Raw genomic sequence first — 20,445 nt, forward strand, 5'->3', positions numbered from 1 at the left:
CACCCAGGGAATGCGCGGAGGCACTTCTGTGCTGGCTGCTGGTAGGATTTGCTGGAGGAAAAGGAAAGATGACCAATGTTTCGGTAATTAAGTGTCTGACAGTTTATTAACATAAGATGGAGAGACCTGGAGAAAGTGCCAGAAGAGAGGACAGGCAGGGCATTATTTTGGTATGTTGCTTCTCAGCTCACGTAGTCCCATGAGCCTCACCTTTGTCAGGAATTTTGTAGTGGAAGGGAGGGTGTTGTGATCTGCCTCTCTGTTTCCCTCTAAGTAAAATCATATACAAATGATTGAAAAAAGCTAAGTTAGACTGGAACTAAATTTAAAAACCATAAACTACAGCGAAGAAAAATGACAGGGTTTGGTTTCATCTGGGTAGGTCAAGTTCTCTGAACACTGAGTGATCACTTACATTTGTGGGCTGCACTGGCCTTTCGCTCCAAATTCAAGGAAATAGTTTGCAAAGTCTCCCGATCAAGTTGCATTGAAGTTACTGACCAACATCCCACCTTGACGGTGCGTGAGCTGGCTGGCTGGTAGCGTGTGCTTGCTGAGGAAGGAGCAGTTGCAGATGATGTGGTGTTTTGCATCCGTGGGACAGGAGGAAGGAAGCAGAGGTACATCTGCCTCCCTGCACGGCCTCCCCAGAGAGACTCTGGCCTGATTTTGTATGTAGCTACAGGCAGAAGAATCAGTAATCCCAGAGACTCTGGGAGTTCAGGACCAGGAAAGCATCCCTGCTCCATTCCAGCAGGGCCTTTGGGAAGCCCTTCATGCATTCAGCTGGGTGGCGTGGAAATTGCTGTGGAAAATTAGTATCCTTCATTCCGTTTCCTCTGCCTGGCTCAGTTTTAGATCGGTGCGTCTGATGAAGAATGACACCATGAACTTCCAGAAATTCCCCTATACCAATGAAGACGAAGCCTGGAAGACCTACCTAGAGAACCCCCTGACAGCAGCCACCAAAGCGATGATGAGGGTGAATGGAGATGATGACAGCGTGGCCGCCCTGAGCCTCCTCTATGACTACTACATGGTGCGTCCCCATCGGGGCTGGATGTCTTGGGGGAGTTTGTCCCAGAGGAGAAGCGTGAAGTTAAAATACATGCTGAGCCGCCCTAGGAGAGTACCCCTCTCCTGAGCTCTCCGTGCTGTTTGTGCAATGAACATTGTAACACCCCCAGGCATAGAGTGCCGCTGTTATCCACTGTGCACGGGTGGTAAACTGAGGCACAAAACACCATTATACTGTAGAGGGTATCTGGGTTCCACCCAGAACAGGGGGAAAACTGAACCTGGGTGTCTTGAGTCTTAGCCTGGTGGGGTTTTTTACCAGACAGTTTTCATACAAGAAACAGGAATGCTTTGAGACACATGGAGCTGGAATAGCTAGGTGCCTTGCAGACCCTAGGATCTTTATTTTTCCAGCGCTGCTGTAGGATGGGGCTTCGAGAAGTGTGGATATGATTTAGCCCTAACTGAAACCAATGGGACTGATGTTCCCATTCACTTGGGTGCTTTTGGAAGTCCTTCCCAGAGCAAAATGATGTGGCTTGCCTCAGGTTACCTTGGGAATCCACAGCAGAAGCAGCAAGAGAGCCCAGGCCTCCTGTGTTTATTATTCACCCAGTGTTTTATCTGTGAGACTTCACTTGCTACACAGACATGGCTAATTTTGCCTCTGTTTTCCATTAATAAAATCTAACAATAAACATATTCTTTGTTCTGCCTTGTTCTAGGTCCCAAAGGAGAAGAGGATTCTTCCCTCTGGTGTGATGGGACGCAATGAACTAGGAAAGAGGTTAGCTTCATTTTTTGCTCTCTATAGCTGTCTAATTCTCCTGCAGCTGCTTGCATGCATGATGGGTCTCTTAGCTTGCATAAAATAGACATCAAAGCACAGTGTTATTACCAACAACAGTGGAGGTTATTAACCCTGAGACATATATTAAAATTCTTTAGGCCAGATCCCAAGCAGGTATAAATTGAGCTACACCCATTTACACAACTGAGGATCTGTCTAGCTGTGTTCAGAGGAGTTGCACTGATTGGCAACAACTGAAGTATTTGTCTTTATTTCCTACTTTGTGACAACTGTAAAGGGGAAAGGGATTAAGCACTGGCAGCAAGGAGGGAATGACCAAGTCCTCTTCTGTTCACTAGGCTGATAAGGATTTCTGTTCCACTTGCTTCCAGCCTCCCAGGATTCTCTTCCAGTGACTCCCATTTGTCCTTTGAGGTTTTCAGATAATTAACTATTAAATTAAGGGCTCATTTGCCACTCTGAGTTCAGTTCCCCTTCCTGAATGCTGTGTACTTTGGCAACCTTTTCTGGTTGCCTGTTTTTAACTACTTGACAGAATAAGCTTGTTGAATGTTACTCCATTCCTGCATCGTAAGTAAGCTGAGTTAAGCTGTTTTCTCCTCTCTGAAGGGCCACTGCGTTCTGGACAGTGGTATGTTTTTTATTAATTACAGAAACTTCAGCACATACCTGAAGGTGAAGCACTCAAAGCAGGGTGGGTGGGATCTACTCATTCAGCTTTACTTCCCTTGGGGGTAGCTCACGCTGCCAAGAGGTGTGTGGGTTGCCAGTGTGGGGGCTGGTTTGTTTTCTGAGCATGGTAACAGGGGCAATAAGCCATCTTTTCCCAGCTCAGCTAGGGTCACAGAGTCACTGCTGCAGAATGGATGCTGCACAAAGAGATGGTTTCTGTGTGTGAGAGGAGTGCATTTTTTCACATGTCTTTATCCCTTGATAGCTCCTATACTTAGTATTTTCTGCTCTGAAGTCTGGGCCATACACCTCACTTCCAATACTGCAGCACTGTCAAGTTTTCAGTGATCTCCTGTTCCTGGGAGTTTTGCTTCCTAAGCTCCTGGAGTTTGTGAGTTTGTACAAGAATCAGCTTTCCTTAAAAAAAAAAGAGACATTTTAAAAAAATCAGCTTACAGTATCAATGAGCCTTAAAAAGCCTAAGATGGAAAGACCACATAACAGTTATATTTCTTATTGCCCCTGCTGCTCTGAGTGTTTAATAGCCTAAATAAAGAAATAATGGATGTAGGTCCTGGATCTGCAGCCCCAAACAGTGTCTAAACTGTATTCTCTGATTCTGTGTGATCATCTCTTACCTACTGAGCACCTCTGGCTCTTGCTGGTTGCACTGAGGGGTGTGTGTGTGGGTGGAGATCACCCATGGGCCTGTCAGATCTCCTATATCAAGCAGGAGATGTACACAGCTGACTCAAGGGCACCTGGCAGCTAGACCGTGCACTTTGCTTCCCAGCAGCACATCAAGGCACTTGCTTCTTGCTGTGACAGCTTGCTGGGGTTGTCCACCCTCCCGCCCTGGTTTGAGACAGGACCCTTTCTCCACCAGGCACTGCCACGGAATGGAATACGACCCAGAGATTGCATCCTTTGATAGCTCAGCCCATCTCATGAAGCTCTTGTCTGAAAATGTTTCCATGACCCAAGAATATTGTGAGCCACAGAAGAAGAACGGCTTGAGTCTTGAAGGCGTCCCTCCTCCTCACAAGCCAGCCATGCTTCCACCAGGCACTAGCAAGCTGGATGCCACCCCAGACAACTACATGGTCCCTCCAGGGGATGTATACGACAACAGCTCATTGAACTCCCTCTTCGAGACCATCCCCGTAGCCCCACCACAGCAGAGGTGGCAGCCAGACAGCACTTTCAAAGAGGATCCCCAGGAGGTCAGAGCCGTTAGTGGGTCACATGCTGGCCGTGCAGCCCAGGGGGTACTGCATGAGGCTGTCTCTAGTTTGGGGTTTGCTCGTGCCGGAGTCAGTGGGAGCTTTGCTTTTGCATTAGAAGCTTGATGCCATTCCGATTGAATTGTTGGGGGCTTTATATTGTTTTTGGAAGTAGGATAAAGCTTTGAAATGAGGGTCCATGTTTTATCTGTGGCCTCTGTGGTAATGTCTGGGAGAAGGTGGATGGACAGAGCAATGAGATTCTACTTTTGACTATTTTATTTCCATTTGTCTACAGTCACTACTCTTCAGTGATATCCTCAAACCCCAGCCAGAGCCACCTTGCCCCGAGAGTTATGCTACGGACGGTGCTAAGAGGTAACTGCCAATCCATGGTCTCTGGGTTTCCAGTGCACTTGGCTGTGTCCCTTTCCTGGGCAAAGACTGGCTCCCTGTCCTCACCCCAGTGCCAGGCTTGACAGTAACAGTTGCAAACTTACAGATCTCATGATTTTGCAGAGACAAGTTGTGTCCCCCCGGTGTCTTAGGAGCAAGTTGCTGTTCCATGACTTTTCAGACACAAAGCGGTGATGAATTTTAGTGTTTGTAGTAGGCAGCAGGGATCAGGGTTTCAAATGTTTTGCTGAAAAGGAATCAAAACCAAACCAATCTTAAATTCAAGTTACTAGCTGGAGTTGTGCCAGTTCATGTGTGGTTCAGCCTGTATTCTGTTGGCCAAACTGGTGTAAATCCAGTGCCAACTGCTTCCGCTGCTCTGGTCGCATCTCATCAGCACGTTGACTCAGCACAAGGGGAGATGTGGCACTGAGGTCTTCCATGCGAGGGTTTGATGGGCATTACAGCCCCTTCCCAGGAGCACTGCTTGGTTCCCGTGCTACAGATAGATCCAGGCGGCTGCACCATCTTTCCACAAGCTACTTGGAATGGGGTAAATGACAGAGAAAACGAGGGTGGCAGCTGATGAGGGTGAGAAGCAGCTGCCCCCTAATCTAAGGTTTAGATTCTCACTTTGGGTTTAGCACTGTTAGTCAGCCTTGAGTTTGGAAGGTGCCGCTGCTTCTCATTCCGAAAACATGAGAGAGATTTCTTCCTCCTTTCCACCCCTCTCTCAGGCAGAGCTTTCTTGTTCTAGATACTGCATCAAACCTCCGAGTAGGTAACATTATTCCACCTCCCACTTTTTATTTGCCTCCTGAGCCACCTGACTCCGTGACTCAGCTGTCAGACGTGGGGATTTTCACACAGACAGCAGCTCGTGTTCGTGAGCGAGAGGCTTTCTGTTTGCTGTTTATTTGTGCACTAAAGCTCTCTGGCTCTCCTGGCTCTAGATAAGAGGAGTTGCCAAACCTATCTTCAGAGATGGCATCATAGGGGAGGTGGAGCAGGAAAAAGGGATGAGTTGGTGACTAAACAGGAATACGATGATCTTCAACTCCAGGGTACCTGAAGGGTCTGTGCGAAGGCTCGTGTACAGGTGGTGGCTTGCACAGATTCCTTACAGAAGAAAATAGCTTGAGATATAGCCTCATGGATTGAATGCTCGCAGGTGCTGGTGAATGCCCAAGAGCAGGGCTTCTTGAAAATCAGGCTCTTCTTTTAAATTTGCTTGTCAACAGTGGCTCTTTCCTCTGTGTAACACTGCAGATCTTTTCTGTAAAGACTAAAGTTGCTGCCCACCAGACCAAGAGTTCAACAAGCTGGGCTTTTAAGTCCACTTGTAAGCACCTGGATAAAGAAGCAGATGTCAGTGTCCTGCAGGTCCTCCTGTTTTTACAGGACCCATTAGGACATATTTTTCATGGGTCAGCCATTTATGGGTGTGAATTTGGAGACAGGAATCTGAGTTTAGGACATTTTATAAGTCTCATCACAGGTACCTATTTTTGTTTGTTTTGGTTTAGGCTTTTGATTGTGCAATATTTTTGTAGCCATCCACAGAAAAATACTGGTTACAATAATGTACAGGCTTTTTTAAGCCAAAACCAAAGGGTAAAATGAGGATATCTGAGAACTGCTGCTCCCCAGGGTGCTGGAGAGGATCAGTATGTGCTGCGCTGGGAGGTGCTCGATCACAGCTGTAGGGGTGTGTGAGATGGGGAACAGGGCAGAGACTCCTGTGTGTACAGTGTCTGTAACCTGTAACCTAAGGATGGAGACTTGCATGTCTCCTTGTTTTGCTTTTGGAGTGAAACAGCAGCATGTGCTTATTCATCATTCTCTCTTTGTTCCATACAAGTGACTTTGAATACACTCTGGGGTCACCCAAAGCTATTCACATCAAATCCGGGGACTCTCCCATGGCCTACCTCAACAAAGGACAGTTCTACCCCATCACGCTGCGGACAGCTGGAGACAGCAAATGTTTACACTTGTCCTCAAATAAAGTGAAGGTAAGAGACAAGCTGACAATTTTGCTGACACATGCTGTAATCAGACATCCAGCAATTGTCCTGGCCTGGGAACAGAGCTGAACATGAAGTGTAATGGCTTTGTGGCTCATGTTGGCTTAAAGCAGTGAATGGGTTCGATTCACTCATAGCAAGCTAATCCTCTGATGCACAGCAACAGCCTTCATGTTACCTGGCAGTTGAAACCATTCACAGTAAAGTCAGGATGTAGAAGGGCCTCCCTAGCTGATGGCTGCCTGAGGCCCTTGGTGGGAGGACGTCAGAGCTGGAGAGAGGTTCCCCGTCTTGCTCCTGGAATGTGCCACCTCCAAGACTAAGCTGAGTGTGAGTTCCTGGCAGAGAAACCTGGTCCTCTAATCCTGAGTGGTATTTAGGGGCTAGATTTCGGATGTCTCAAGACTTACAGGCTTCCTGAAACTAAGATTGTCTAGAAAAAGATAATTCTTTTCAGCCTAATACTTGCTAAGGTTCCCTCAGCACAGGATCCTTATATGCCTTGGAGTCAGTGGAAACTCATGGGCAGTGCAATTAGGGGGCACACAGGGCATCTCGGGTTTGCTCCTGGCTCTGTCTCGGCCTGCATGACTGTGTTCAAGTCCCTTACCTTGTCTGCCTCAGTTTCCCCAGCAATAAAACATTAACAATGACACTGAGCTGCCCTTGGCCATTGCATGGATGCACTGGATGGAAAGGGCAATGAGATCACCGAGCTTTAGCCTGCTGTGTATACTGATATGGGATATCCTCGCTATGTTGCAGAGTGTTGTGATGATTGTTTTTGACAACGAAAAGATTCCGACGGAGCAGCTCAAGTTCTGGAAGCACTGGCATTCCCGCCAGCCCACGGCCAAGCAGAGAGTCATTGACGTCGGTACGAGTGGGGCTGTTTGATTGCGATGGCTGGGTGGGGTTGATAACTTCTAGCACCATTTTACTCCAATGCACAGTAACATAGTGGAAGCTCCAGATTCTAGCTGGGGGGAAAGTGGGGAGGAGCAGGTTGATCTGCTGCCTTCAGATCCTTTCTGGCTGAGGAGCTCTTGGGGGTTTAAGATGGTGTTTGCCAAGTGTAGGCACATGTGCTAGGAGCCCAAGATACATCAAAGAAAAGCCTCAGTCAGAGAGACAGAAACTGCAAAACTATTTTGGCTCTTACAGATGTGACCCGTGGCCTCTTGGAGTCCAGGAATCTGAGCTAGAACAGGCTTTGGTGCTGCTGGTCCTTCTCCACTGCCACCACGCAGGCTGTACAGTGTGTTATGCTGGGCCAGACAGAGGTTTTGTCCATCCAGCTGAGCACCTCACTGAGCACCCTGCGGCTCGGAGCGAGACACACAGTTGTTTGAATTTAGAAGCAATCTGCATTGACTTTGCATAACGTCACTACTCAAACAGCCGTCACCAGCCAATATCCTTGAGTCATTTCTGGCCTATCCCTTATATATGCACACTAAGGTTTATCCAGTGGTATCAAGGATGGCCTCTAGTATATTACAAGGCTTCTGTTAGCCTTGGAGCCAGTGAGAGGCAGGCTTTTGGGGAGTGGAAAGCCTAGGGAATGTAACCAGTTTTGCAGCCAGAATATAAACTGCTTCTCCGTTGTTTCAGCTGACTGTAAAGAAAACTTCAACACGGTACAGAACATCGAGGAGCTAGCCTACAACGCACTGTCCTTCGTGTGGAACATCCACGAAGAAGCAAAGGTACAAACTGCTTGTGGAAGGAATATTTTGGGCTACAAAACCATAGCCTCCTTTCTGACAGCCCAGGCACACTCCCCCCACTTCTCAGCTGAAAGACAGGGAGAGTTTCAAACCCAAACAATTCCACTCCTGTGGCCCCAGGTAGTGTTTGTCTGCCAGGACAGTGAGGAAGGACACCATGCTTCTCTGTGTGTTTAAGCATTGCCATTAGCTAATAAACATGCTGGGTACACCGGAGACTGGCTCAGAGATGTTTTTTTAGTGCTGATGGATAACTCTGAAGAAAGCATTTTGCAGCAGGCAGCCTAGATCAGGCCTCTACTCACATGTAGGTGAAGCCTTTTTTAAATAAACCACAGCTTAGGGAACAAAGACCTTCCTTTCAAGGCAGCATTTCGATGCAGAAATGACTGACCACCCTTCTGTGGCTTGTGTGATGTGGAAGGGAGCCAGGTAGGTCACAAGATCCCTTTTGACCTTAAAATCTGTAAAGCTTTTATCAACATCTTTCTAGTTCTGCTGTCTCTTCTGCATCTCTTCAGACTCTCTCATTAAGACTTTGCATCTAGTGTGGGGAGAACATAAAAAAAAGATGAAGTAACTAAGAAAAAAAGAAAAGCATAAATACCCCATCTCTCTGAAGGTGGTAGCTTGGGAAAACTCTGGTTTGCTTTGGGATCTCAATAAGCCCTGCTTTTAGCCCAAAGGCGACCTTGGTCTTTTACAACCCAAGAGGTTAACAAATGTCTTTAAGGCAAAGTTGTCAGAAATGGAAATATGTCAGGTATGTGGCAAGCCCTGGAGGGCACCTCAGCAAAACTGGATTTAACTCTTAGCAGAAACTCTGGACACGTACTGGCCTGGGGCAGGTAAAGGTGAGACTTCAGAGAGCTGCGAAGGCTGGGAGCCCAACAGGAGGGGTCAGGTATTTGGGTCGTCTGTAGCACCTGTGACTTCTCTTCTTCCAATTAAACTTCACGCCACAGTGAAGTGGTTTTCTTTTCTATGTATAGGTACTGAGTAGATCTGACATCAGGTTTCAGGGCTGATATCCTCAGCCAGAGCCCTGGTGAGGGAGCTGTGGGAGCTTCAGCAGCTGCAACTCTGTCCCCAGAGTCCAGGGGAAATTTCAAGGTCACACAAATGAGTTGGTAATTTGGAGATACAATGCAGGTTATGTCTGTGCTCAGCTTTTCTTCAGAAGTTCCCACTGGAGGTAACAACATCCTAAAGGAGGAGTAGTAGGATAAAGGAGACCACTGTGTGATGAATATTCATTTAACTAGCAGCAATGATTTGTAACTCCTGAAGCTGTAGTCTAGCCCTCCTCCCTGCCTCCAAGGCATTGCTGTTCCAGCGAGCGTCCCTTGTTCAAACGAAAGAGCCAAAATATCAGCACGAACATCCCCAGGCAGACTTTGCATCTGGTCTGACGCTTGCCTGAGCTCATGGAGTGGATAGCCACAGTGTTAATGTGGAGATGGAGAGCTGCAATAGGTGTTCGGGGAGACCATGGCTAGGAAGGACTGGTGGTTGCACTCCGGTGGGAAACCAACAGCTCACACTTGGCTGATGCTGGGAGGGTTTGAAGGATGTCTCCAGAGCAGCTTTTGTTCCTACCTGCTGCTGTTTGAGAATAATGTTTTTGGCACCAACAAGCTGTATCAATCTCTGTTCCCATTTGCAGGTATTTATTGGGGTGAATTGCCTGAGCACTGACTTCTCCTCCCAGAAAGGAGTGAAAGGTGTCCCGCTCAACCTCCAGATAGACACCTACGACTACGGCAATGGAACCAGCCAGCTGGTGCACCGTGCCGTCTGCCAGATCAAGATATTCTGCGATAAGGTAGAACACTGCTTTTCCACCAGGTTGTCCAAGAAGAATTTTAAACTAGTGGCCAGTGACTCCAGGACTAAAAACAGAAAGGTTGTGAGAGTCTAGAACAGCCTAGAAGTCGGGGCTGAGGAATAGAGGTGGTTAGCCCCCCGCAGGTGAGTGAGACAGGACAGTGGGGATGCACCTGCACTGCTGAGGCCCTTGTAGAACAGAGTCATTAGAAAGTTTTCCCCATATCAGACCTACAGGGGATTGTGCCTCATCATAAACTCTATTTTTGACAAGTTTTTAGACTTGTCAAAACTTAAGCAGGAGAGATGAGCATCTTCTTAGAGGTTCTTCCCCAGCCTCAAATATCTTCTCATGAAAAAAATTCTCATGGCTATTTTTATCTGCATTTTTCATTTTTAAAAGCAAATTTTGGTTTTGTTTTTTAATTTGTAAGTATCAGAAAGTTCAGGATGACCTGCAGAAGGTCTCGGAGATAAGCATTTTTGAATAACGGCTGCCTTTACCTTAATGGGCTTACTGCCCAGAGATGTCCAGTAAACTCTCTCTTGCCAGTGTTAGAACTGTCAATGTCCTAATTTTTGCCTTATTTTCCCCACAGGGAGCAGAGAGGAAAATGCGGGATGATGAAAGGAAACAGTTCAGAAGGAAAGGAAAATGCCTGGACTCCAATAACAATGGTCAGTGCTGGTGTTTGTTACCTGATCCGAAGCGTGTTGAAATCCATGTAGGCTTGTCCGTTAACTTCCACAAGATCTGGCCCTGGGTGTTTCCAGGCCTGACGAAATCAGCACCGTTCAGAAACAGCCTGTCAGTCAGGTCCTTGCCTGGTCTCAAAGCCCTTTATTAATACTGACCAAGCTTTCTGAATTGGCCTGGGGTCTTGGCAGGGAGCCTTCCCTAGGGGAGACAGCACTGGGCAAGCCTTGAAGACCTGGTTCTGTGGGCTCCCATCTTTTTTCTGATATTTCTGTTGGGAGGCCTTGGGCAGGAGCTTTCCCCTCTCCGCGTGTAGTTACCTCTTAAACTGCCACCTGAACTGAGATGAACTGGACTTTCCATCTGTAGGTCTGAAAGGCTGTTTGCTCTCTGGCTTCAGAGGGAATGAAATCACGTTCCTGAGGCCAGAGACTGACCTCGAAACCCAGCCAGTCCTGTTTATCCCCAACGTCCATTTTTCCAACCTGCAGAGGTGTGGCACGGTAAGTCCCTGCAAAAAACAACCAACCTGTTGCCCTCATCTGTCACCCCCCTCATTTCCAAACTGATCAGTTCCCCAGACATGATTTGTATTATGTAAAAAAAACAAACCACAATTCTTCTGTGGAAATGTGGTGAACTTGAAGACGTAGCTGTCGGGAGTGGCCTGGATAGTCATGCAACAGTGATGGGCGAGATAGCCTTTCCAGGTTCCTTCCAGCCAGGTATTCCTGTGGTTTGCAGGTATCATCTGCAGCTTCCACAGAGGACTGCAGCGGTAGGAAAAATAGCAGCAGAAAGTAAACTATAGAAAAATGCGACCGTACCAGTCTCTGTGTGTGTGGGACATCTCTCGCTTGTCCTCTGCCCTTCCCTGTCCCCTTGAGCCTGAGGAAACCTAGACCCAGCGCCTTCAGAGCTTGTCAGTATTCCCTCAAGAAACAGCTGTCTCGGTTTGTTGAAAAGGGGGAAAAAGCCATCTGTGACAATACTGTAGGATCCTACTGCAGCGGCTGCTGTGCTGATATGTCAGCATCAAAATCAGGGACTACAAGAATCTGGTTTACAGCCAAAGAACTCACTGAGAAACGTGGTCCTTGATCCCAAGCAGGTTATGAGATTCGACCTGCTTTTGGGTCTAGCTAGATATATGTTCAAGTCTCTTCTAGGCAGAGGAGGAGAACCTAGATAGGTTCTTTATATCAGGTTTCATTTAATCTAAGAAACACACACAGATATTTGGGTTTAATTGTGTAGGAAAAATGATGGACTGGGAGGAGGGAAATCATGTAAAATGTGCCCGTGTTGCCCTCCCCCCCAGCTTCACTGGCACACAGCGATACTGTGCAAACTAAAAGATCATTGTTTCCTTTCCATTTCAAGGTGCTCCCCCCCGCTGTTCCCAACTCTGCAAACAGGTAAGGATGGAGCAGTTAGTGTTTCCCATCCATCAGCTGCTCTGTTTCTTTGGGTTCAGCCATCAAACATGGCTGTTTGATATCCATTGGCAGCGTATACCTACAGGTGCAAAATAACACAGCACAGTGTGTCCCCGATGCCCTTGAGCGTCAACGTGTTAAGCCTTGGCCTAGAGTGGACTCATGGGAGGCAGAAACACAGACACAGATACCTTTCTTTCCCTATCAGTGAGCCAGTCCAACGTGAGTCTGGTCCATGACTGTCCTGCAGTTCTTAGTGGGACAGTGTTTGAAAGAGGGGAAAAAAAAATCACAAAACTATCACTGAAGGGTTCCAGTAACCCGCAGCAGATACTGCTGTAAAATAAACTGGAATGAAGTAGAAATCACACCTGTAATCTGTCTAGAGTGGGGAGAACCAGTACTTAGCCTGGGCTTGATCCGCTGTCTAGTGATATCAGTAGAGAAACAAGGACATGAAGGTGCAAAAGGCTTTTGTTTATGATGTGATACCAAAACCTCTGCCTGCACTCACTGATCTCGCTGTATGCATTAGGCGGCAAGGTGCAGCTCTGGCAGACATTCTGCTGCCCTAATTACAAAACCGATATGTAATTGCTGGATGTTTGTTAGAGAAATTGGCTGTTCAATCAAAAGTTCAATTGCTGGAATTGTTTTGTTCGCTGCTGTTGTTCTGTCCTCTTGAGAGTATTGTGTTCCTTTTGCTCAGGCTGCCCTTAAAGCGGAGCGGGGCCTCGTTCACGGATGAGTTTGACCCGATACCTCCAAAGCAAACCAAGGAAGAAGATCCTCAGAGAGGTAACCCCTGGGATGGGAACTCTTCTTGAATGTAGTGTCTCATTGATTTAAGCAAGCTGGGATCTTGGATTACACGAGGCCACACCGCTCTGCGAACGTGCTGTGAGGAGCCCTGATGCAGTGCTGTGCTTTGTCTTTTTCAGTCTTGTTGTATGTGCGGAGGGAGTCAGAGGAAGTGTTTGATGCTCTCATGTTGAAGACACCGGACCTCCAGGGCCTCAGAACAGCTGTAAGTGTTACAGAAAAACGGTGCCATGTGAACAAACTGCAGATAAAAGGGCAACGGTACTTGGTATGTAGGAAGCTGGAGACAAGACTGCTCATATCTCATGTCTGCTTTCTCTTGAGAATGGAAATGGAAATTGTGAGTAGCAGGTGAATTCTGCCCACAGCTGCTGGCATGGGCTGTGTGTTGTTAGTGCTGCAGTGGGGAAGAACACACCTCATGGCACGAGGTTTTGTTCAGATCATAATGTAAGACTCCCCTTGTGACAGCACATTCATATTTTCCATTGTAAACCACCCTTTCCATTCTCAAGGCTGCAGATGTGCAATCTGAAGCCAATGCTGGCCTCATGCTGGAATTCCCTGTGTTGTGTTTGAGGAGCACACAGACATATTTCTGTGATGATTATCAGCAGCATCTCTGATAACCTGCCTCTCTTTGGAGATTGCTGGGAAGGAAACAAACAATAAACCTCCCAGATTTGGGGTGGCTTTATGGCTGCACTTTAAGCTCTGTTGTTTTTACAAACTTTTAAAAATAGAGAGTTTGAAAAATGTCAGCACAGAGGATTCTTTGCCATCTTCTCCCTCCCCCATCCCTCCCCACAAAGAGGCAAAAACCTCGTGAAAAAGCTACAAAACTCCCCTGCCATCCTAAGGCTGTAACTGCACTTTGCCCAGGAGAGGTCAGCCAGAAAGCTTTGCAGATCAGCCCAAGCCTAAGCAAAAGCTGCAGTCGGAGGCATCCACAGCAGACACAGTCAGACGCTGCCTATAGTCTCTCTCTCCTTTGGATGCATCAGCAAAGGAAGAGCTCAGTGCTCTCTATGCCCAGCGGGTTGAAGCATCACCCCCAAACAGGCCAGGGAATGAGAGAAAGAAAGCGAAGATTACTCCCCAGGGTTCCTGGCCTGGCAGTAGCTGTCAGAAAGAGAATCGAGGCCAAGCTGCAGCCTGCCTGTCCGCCCGCTGCAAGACACAGATGTGTTCAGATTGTCCTGTTCAGGTCATCGTTTCGGCCCTTTTTTCTTGAGTAAAAGGGAGGGGGAATCCTTTGGTGCTGAATACCCCTGGCTGAGTGGTATCTTTGATTTTTATCATGGGAATTTCATTTTACAAGTACAAAGAATTGCCATGTTTTCTCTCACAGATTTCAGAAAAATATGGGCTTCCTGAAGAAAGCATTTATAAAGTCTACAAAAAATGCAAAAGAGGGTAAGCTAATCTCTCATCTGCTTTTATACCCTACCTCTAAAACCCCATTCTCTTTGGTACCCTGCCATAGGCTGAAATAGCTTTTTAACAACATAATAAAAGTAAAGCCATGTGAGTCTGTGCTATTTGGAGCATATAAAACTCGGATCTTTCTGGGCTTTAAAGATTTGGGATAATGCTTGTTTGTATTATATTTGTTTGGAGTGTAAAGTTTCCCAAGGAAAGGAAGTTCGATGAAGGAGGAATTGTTTGGGCAGTTTAATGGGTGATCCTTTGTGTCTCGGTCTAAAAGCCTGAGGTTATGGAGAACTTATCTTACTGCCATCAGTGAGGTATAAATGTTTGCTTCTCCAAACGAGTGCCTAAATGCCCCTGGCTCAGAAAGAGACTGCACCAGCTAAATAAGAGCGTGGAGAGGATGGGAGATCCCAGCTTTGCCATCCCACGCCCCGACCAGGGAGGTCAACAGGAAACTCTTCACTCACTGTGGGAGGTGATGGATCAGACCCTCCCGGGCACTGGTGGCTCCTGTGCAGCCCCAGTACCGAAACGCAGGGTGAAACTCTTGTCAGGCGCTGCTGGAGACAGGCGTAGCGCTACGAGGGGGACAGGTGAGGTTTGCAGTAAATGTGAAACGGCTTCTCAAGGGATTTCAACGTGGTGTTTATTAATGACCAATCCATGTGGGTCTCCTCCGTGGCTGAGGGGGAACGGTGCCAGATTGCATGAGCTGAGGACCAGCCGCTGAGTCTTCCGTGGAGGGCAGTGGTCTTGAGGTAGAACATTCCAGAAATGTTTTCGGGAGTAAGAACTCCCTCTGGGCCATCTCTGGCAGCAAGTTCTCCCTTCAGCTGACGGAAAGGGAGAGACTCATAAACTCCCAAGCTTATTTTCATAAAGCTAAATCCAGAGGCCTTCTTGCAGAGCGAGCGAGATAGAATCAGGCTTTGCAAGCAGTAGTGACTGCCTGGGAGATGAACTCATTGTTGTTGCTGGCCCTGGTCCAGAGTTTGAGCATGGGGAAAGACAGGCAGAAAAGCAAAGCTGATGACAGGTCCCACGTTACGCAGCTCTGCTCTTCTCACTAGCACAGCCCCCCAGAGAGGTCCTCTGCGTAACAAAATGAGGGAATAGAGGCCTTGGGAAGCTGAGGGTTAGTCCAAAGCTCTGCTTCTGCATTTGCTTTCTGGTGACAGCGAGATCAGAAAGTCCTAAAGCTCCTTGGATGAGATGTTCCCACTCATCTGGTGTCACCATAACTTGATCCCTATGGGACTTAGCCTGTTTGCTTCAACAGGAGCAGAGCTGAAACAAGGCTTGGAGGCAGCTGCAGGATAGGAGGGGGAGAGGCAGGGGTGTCTCTTCCATGCTGTGGTCTGGTGTCACTGAACTGGAAAGCTCTTACAACCCCCTCACCTCTAAATCCGCAACGGAGCAACCTTTCCCCATTTAGGAGGGGTTTTAGATATTGTCCTAATCTTAAGATGATGGATGGGCCATAGTGAGACACCCGAATTTGTCAGGAGGCTCCGGTTCCTGAACTCAGGGCCCTCAGTGCTGCCAGATGCTGCTCACCCCCTAGCCCCAGAAATGGAAATTTTCTCCCCAAAGAAAAAGACCAATCCTGGCGGCCTCAGCAGAGACGGGTTGTCCCATACGCCTTCAGTCAGAGAGTGCCTCAAGTCTGATCTCGAAGAACAACTGCGAAGAACAGGGGTGGTCAGTTTGTTATTGCAGCTTCAGGACTGAGCCAACACTCAGCTGTGTCAGCCGCGGTGGTGGCTTTTGATGTGGCCATCACGGGTCATCAGACAACGACTCCGCTCGGGCAACCCCACCTTGGGCTGGAGTTTTCTGAACCAGCTGACTATGAGCATCTGTGCAGCCAGAGAGATCCAAGCACTGAGGAGCTTGCAGGTGGACCAGGAAATGGCTCTGCTTCAGGGGAGAGGCTACTGGTACTCTGTTTTGCTTTGCCTTTGTTCATTACGTGATCTGAGAAGTAGTGAATGTTGTTTAATAATGATTGGGAGGGGAAACAAACAGAGGTCCTTCCCATCTCTTCCCCAAAATGGAGGAGCAAAGAGATACCTAATGAAAAGAAAAGGCAACACCTGGAAATTACATTAAAAAAAATCATTTTGACACCTTGTTTAATGACAGCTGGACGTCACTGATGCCATAGGTTATTGCTGAAGCGTGGGGGACATGCAAGATTTTCTCCAGTCTCCTAGATGGTCAGGCACTGTTTCCTGCTCCCCCAGATTTAATTTTCCTTTGAATAATTTTATCCTGTTGCTCCACCCTAAACAATCGTCTCTTGGTAATTACAGCGTGGGGGTCAGATCTTCATCTGGTGTAAACCAGTGAAGCTCAGTGGTACTACCTGGCTTTACGGCAGGTGAGGACCTACCATCAGCCATGGGCCCTCTGCATGATGAGCTCATTCAGCTGAACTTAGTCTCAGGGTGACTCAAGAGCAATAATAAGTAATTTCGTATCTTGGTGAGGTTTGGTCTAGAAAAACAATACAGGGCTCAGATTCCTAATCAACACTCCCTTGAATCTTTTGTGGTTGAGAAATCGGATGGAAGCATGGTAGCAAGAGGCGCAGGTGACTTCTCTGGCTTCCAGCACTCCGATAGCCAGAGATAATCGGAGCAGCTCTGCTGCAAGGCTTTTTGTGACAACCCACCCCTGGGAACCCACGCTGTGTCTCGGGGGGCTGCTGTCGGAGGCAGCTCCCAGGGATCCAGGGCCTGGGGACCTGGGCCCCTTGCCCCCAGGCAGCCCCAGCCCCACTCCTCTCCGGGGCCGGGAGGGGAGAGGCCGCCGGGAAGCTCGTGATTCACCGGGAAGACCCCTGGCCGGTGTCAGACCCAGCGTGGGGTGGGACGCCCTTCCCTGACCGTGCCGTGACAGAGCTAACACCCTGTTGGTACAGCGTGAAAGGCAGCGCAGTGCTGAGCCCTGGGACACAGCTGACCCCAGAGCAGACTGGACATGAGGACAGAGCTCAGAGCTGCACCCCTGAAATCCGGGCGCGCTGCACCAGGGCTGTGACGAGCCTGCCCGTACGCGCTGTGATCAAACGGGCAGGGGCCAGCCGCTGCAGCTGACTTCCCAGGCATTCCCCGGAGGGACGCTGCGCCCCGTGTTTGTGCTTGTCAAACTGTTAGATTTGTTAGATGCTCAGCCTTTTCTTGCTCTTGTTTTTAATCTTGGCTTGTGCAATTGCACAATTAATGCTATTGCCCCATTAATGACCCCAGCAGAAACCTGGAGGGGATGTGCTTTCTGCAAAGAAAGATAATTTGTTCTCTTTGTTTCCTGCAAACAGTTACAAATTTCACATCTGATTTATGGGAACACAGCGGGGTGATGCAAAGCTGCCCCGTTACTTCCACTGCAGTCGTGAGGGGCTCTTGCCTGGCACAGAACCGCAGGCTCGGGTTTACATCGGCTGCTGAATTGTTTCCTTCTCCCCGTGTCTGCCTGCGACTGATTCGGGTCAGGGACGCTGGGTGTTTGCAGCAGGGCTGGAGATGCGCCCTTGGGTGCGGGGAGGAGTTCGCTGACGGCTGGCCCCGCGGGCTGCGTGGGCTCAGCCCGCCCGCGTCTGCTCCCCGCAGAGAGGGCTCCGGGGCCGTGCTCAGGGCTCACCTGCACGGGAGGCTGCTCTGGAGAGGAGAAGGGCGTCCTACTCCAAACCACTTCCATCTGCTCCCATAGTAGTCTCAGCTGGCTCAGGATAACGCACCCCTAAACGCACCGGGGGAAGAAGCGAGGAGTGAGCAATTCTGCTCTAAATTCACACCCTGCCGTAATCCAGATTAATTTGCCTGTGTAGCAAACACTGGGCCTAGGCATGTCAAGGGTAGAATTGCGAAAAGCTCTGCAGGATGTTTTTTTGTGTTCTGTTATGGCTTTAATTAATTAATTGTGGCTGAGCCCCTCATACTGGGTGAGGTGGATGCTGCAGTGCCTTCTTGTGCCTGCCCAGGGCCGTGGCCGGCCAACCCGCCCGGCTGGTAGGCAGTGAGGAGCGCGGCTGCGATACCGCGATGCTGATCAGCGATGGGGCAGTAAAGGCGATTTTTAGTGGGAATTTTGTGTGGACATTTCGGAGAGGGCCACCCCCGTGCTACGAGGCTCTGTCAGTGATGTTGCTCCCAGTTTGTGACCGGGGATGCTGAGCGTGCAGTAATGTCCAGCCCTCCCGGCGGAGCTGCTCCGCAGACCTTGGTGTGCTGCTCTGACCCAGCCGTTCTCCCTGTCCCGTAGGATCCTGGTCAACATGGACAACAACATCATCCAGCACTACAGCAACCACATGGCCTTTCTCCTGGACATGGTGGAAGCAGAGGACAAGTTCCAGATCATTCTCAAGGAGCTATAAAGAGCCGCAGGCAGCGCTTACTGGGACTTCTCTCAAAACCGGCAAGTTCGACCCACCAGAACTCAGCCTGGTGCCCCACCGTGTTGCCTTGACTTGAATACGCTGCCTCTGGGGAGGGCCTCGGCCTCACGGCGCCCGGCCGGAGACTGCTTGGAAGATCTGTTACCGATGTGAACATGGAACTTCTCTCTGTTGAGTTTATTATTATTATTTTTAATTTTATTTTATTTTATTTTATTCCCTTCTGGCGATGGGCCTGACCTCCTGTTTCACAGCTACACTGCCGTGGCTGTCGGAGCCCGGGCAGAGGCAGGGGACTGCCTCCGCTCGCTGTTTGCCTTGGCCCGTGACTGATCCAGCCTTAGGCTTTGGCTTCCTCCCAGCCCACCAGTCATGCAGAACCTTCAGACCATTTCCAGCAGGGCTGAGCCCAGCTCTGAGCTGCTCTCTGCCCGCAGAGACTTTCACAGATGCATTGAAAACTCAGTGTTGCACGGACACTGCCCGCTCCCACGCCCCCCACCCTGCCGCATCTCTGGGTGTAAATACCACGAAGGCCTCCATAGCCCTTGTTTATACATTTCTGATGTATTGTTCCTTTTATATTTTATATATGTATAAATATGCATTGTTTTATATTTGACTCAGTACGGTGACACAGAGCATTTCAAACACAGGCTGCTTCACATTTCTCCGTGAACTCCTTTTGTAACTGTGTTGTTGGTTTTGTTGTTTCGGATGTTCCGTAGAAATAAAGGTTCGAAGACGGAAAGTGAGCTGTTTTCCCCCAGCTCGGGAGGCTGGGCAGGGCCAGGCAGGAGCCCGGGCAGGGAGGTGACCTCAGAGGCACAGAAAGGACTCGAGGTTGGTTTTGCACCGCACGCTGTGTAACAGCACGAGGCGTTTGTCCCGCTGACCTGTCTGGCCGTGAGAGGCTGAGGGACAGCAAGCGCTGCCGATCCGCTCACGCCTGCCGCTGCCGCTTCCCCCTGCACACGCAGCCCCGCACCTGGGCTCCTCGCTGGGCTCTCCCTCCCGGCTCTGGTGGAGGTTGCCGAGCGGTTCGAGGCACATCCCTTGGACAGAGGGATTACGTGACGTGGATTTGGTGAAATTTTACAAAGGTCAAAAAGAAATGCCCTGGTTTACTTCTGCTCGTGGGAGGAGCAGCTCAGCCTCTGTCCTGTCCCGGAGGCGGTGATCCTGGCTGGGTACCTTCTGCCACAGGTGCTGCACGGGCTGCTTAAACCGAGCACCAATCCTTCACCCCCTGCCCCCTGTGCTAAAACTGTCTGCAGCTGCTCCCCATTTAGGTAAAAAAATACCAAGGGGAGCTCTGCATGTTGTCATTAATGTTCTGACCAGTGAAAACCAGGGATTTTCCTCCTGCCCCTTCTTCATCCCCGGCTCTTCCTGCCCATGGCAAAGTGAGATGCACCTGAGTCCAATGGCTGGGGAAGAGCGAGCAGCTCTGCTCCTGCTGGGAAGGGGGTTTTGAAATGTTGAAATGCATCAGGCTGCTGAATTTTGGATTACTTAAGTGTTATTACCATGATGAGAAGGGCCTCTAAGATGAGGCTCAGAGAAGTTTGAAGGTTTATCGACCTTTGAAGATCTCTCCCAGCACTCTGCACTCCTTCATCTTCACATCACAAACTCCTTCAGCAGGATTTCTCCAATTCAGTGTTAGTTCTGAATTAGTTAGCAGAATTTCAGCTCCAGTTAAAAGCAGGCGCCCCAGGAATCCCCCAAAGCCGAGCACCGATGGCTGGGAATCCTACAGCTCCCCTCACCGCGCCGGGGCTCGGCTCTGCTCAGGGATTGCTCTGCAGAGGACTCCACGCGCGGGGCACGCTGCCAGCGCTGCCATCCCAGGGCTTGTCCCGGCCACTCAGGTAAGAGCAGAGGCTTCCCCACCACCTGTGGGAGAGGGAGCAGAGCCCGGGGGGTCGGTGGGCTGGGGGAAGCA

General features: G+C 49.2%; 1 protein-coding gene across 1 annotated transcript; it reads left to right on the forward strand.

The window, feature by feature from the left end:
* The first annotated feature begins 958 nt into the window (after nucleotides 1-958).
* On the forward strand, nucleotides 959-18,476 carry GRHL3 (grainyhead like transcription factor 3). Its single transcript, XM_009931072.2, has 15 exons — nucleotides 959-1,039; nucleotides 1,743-1,804; nucleotides 3,387-3,723; nucleotides 4,022-4,101; nucleotides 5,981-6,134; nucleotides 6,912-7,023; nucleotides 7,761-7,855; nucleotides 9,543-9,701; nucleotides 10,303-10,381; nucleotides 10,770-10,903; nucleotides 11,784-11,818; nucleotides 12,549-12,637; nucleotides 12,781-12,866; nucleotides 14,013-14,077; nucleotides 18,362-18,476. The coding sequence occupies exons 1-15, from the start codon at nucleotides 974-976 to the stop codon at nucleotides 18,474-18,476; spliced, it is 1,668 nt and encodes a 555-aa protein (XP_009929374.2). The 5' UTR covers nucleotides 959-973.
* The last annotated feature ends 1,969 nt before the right edge of the window (nucleotides 18,477-20,445 follow it).

Source organism: Opisthocomus hoazin, chromosome 17 (assembly GCF_030867145.1).
Source record: "Opisthocomus hoazin isolate bOpiHoa1 chromosome 17, bOpiHoa1.hap1, whole genome shotgun sequence".
NCBI lineage: Eukaryota > Metazoa > Chordata > Aves > Opisthocomiformes > Opisthocomidae > Opisthocomus > Opisthocomus hoazin.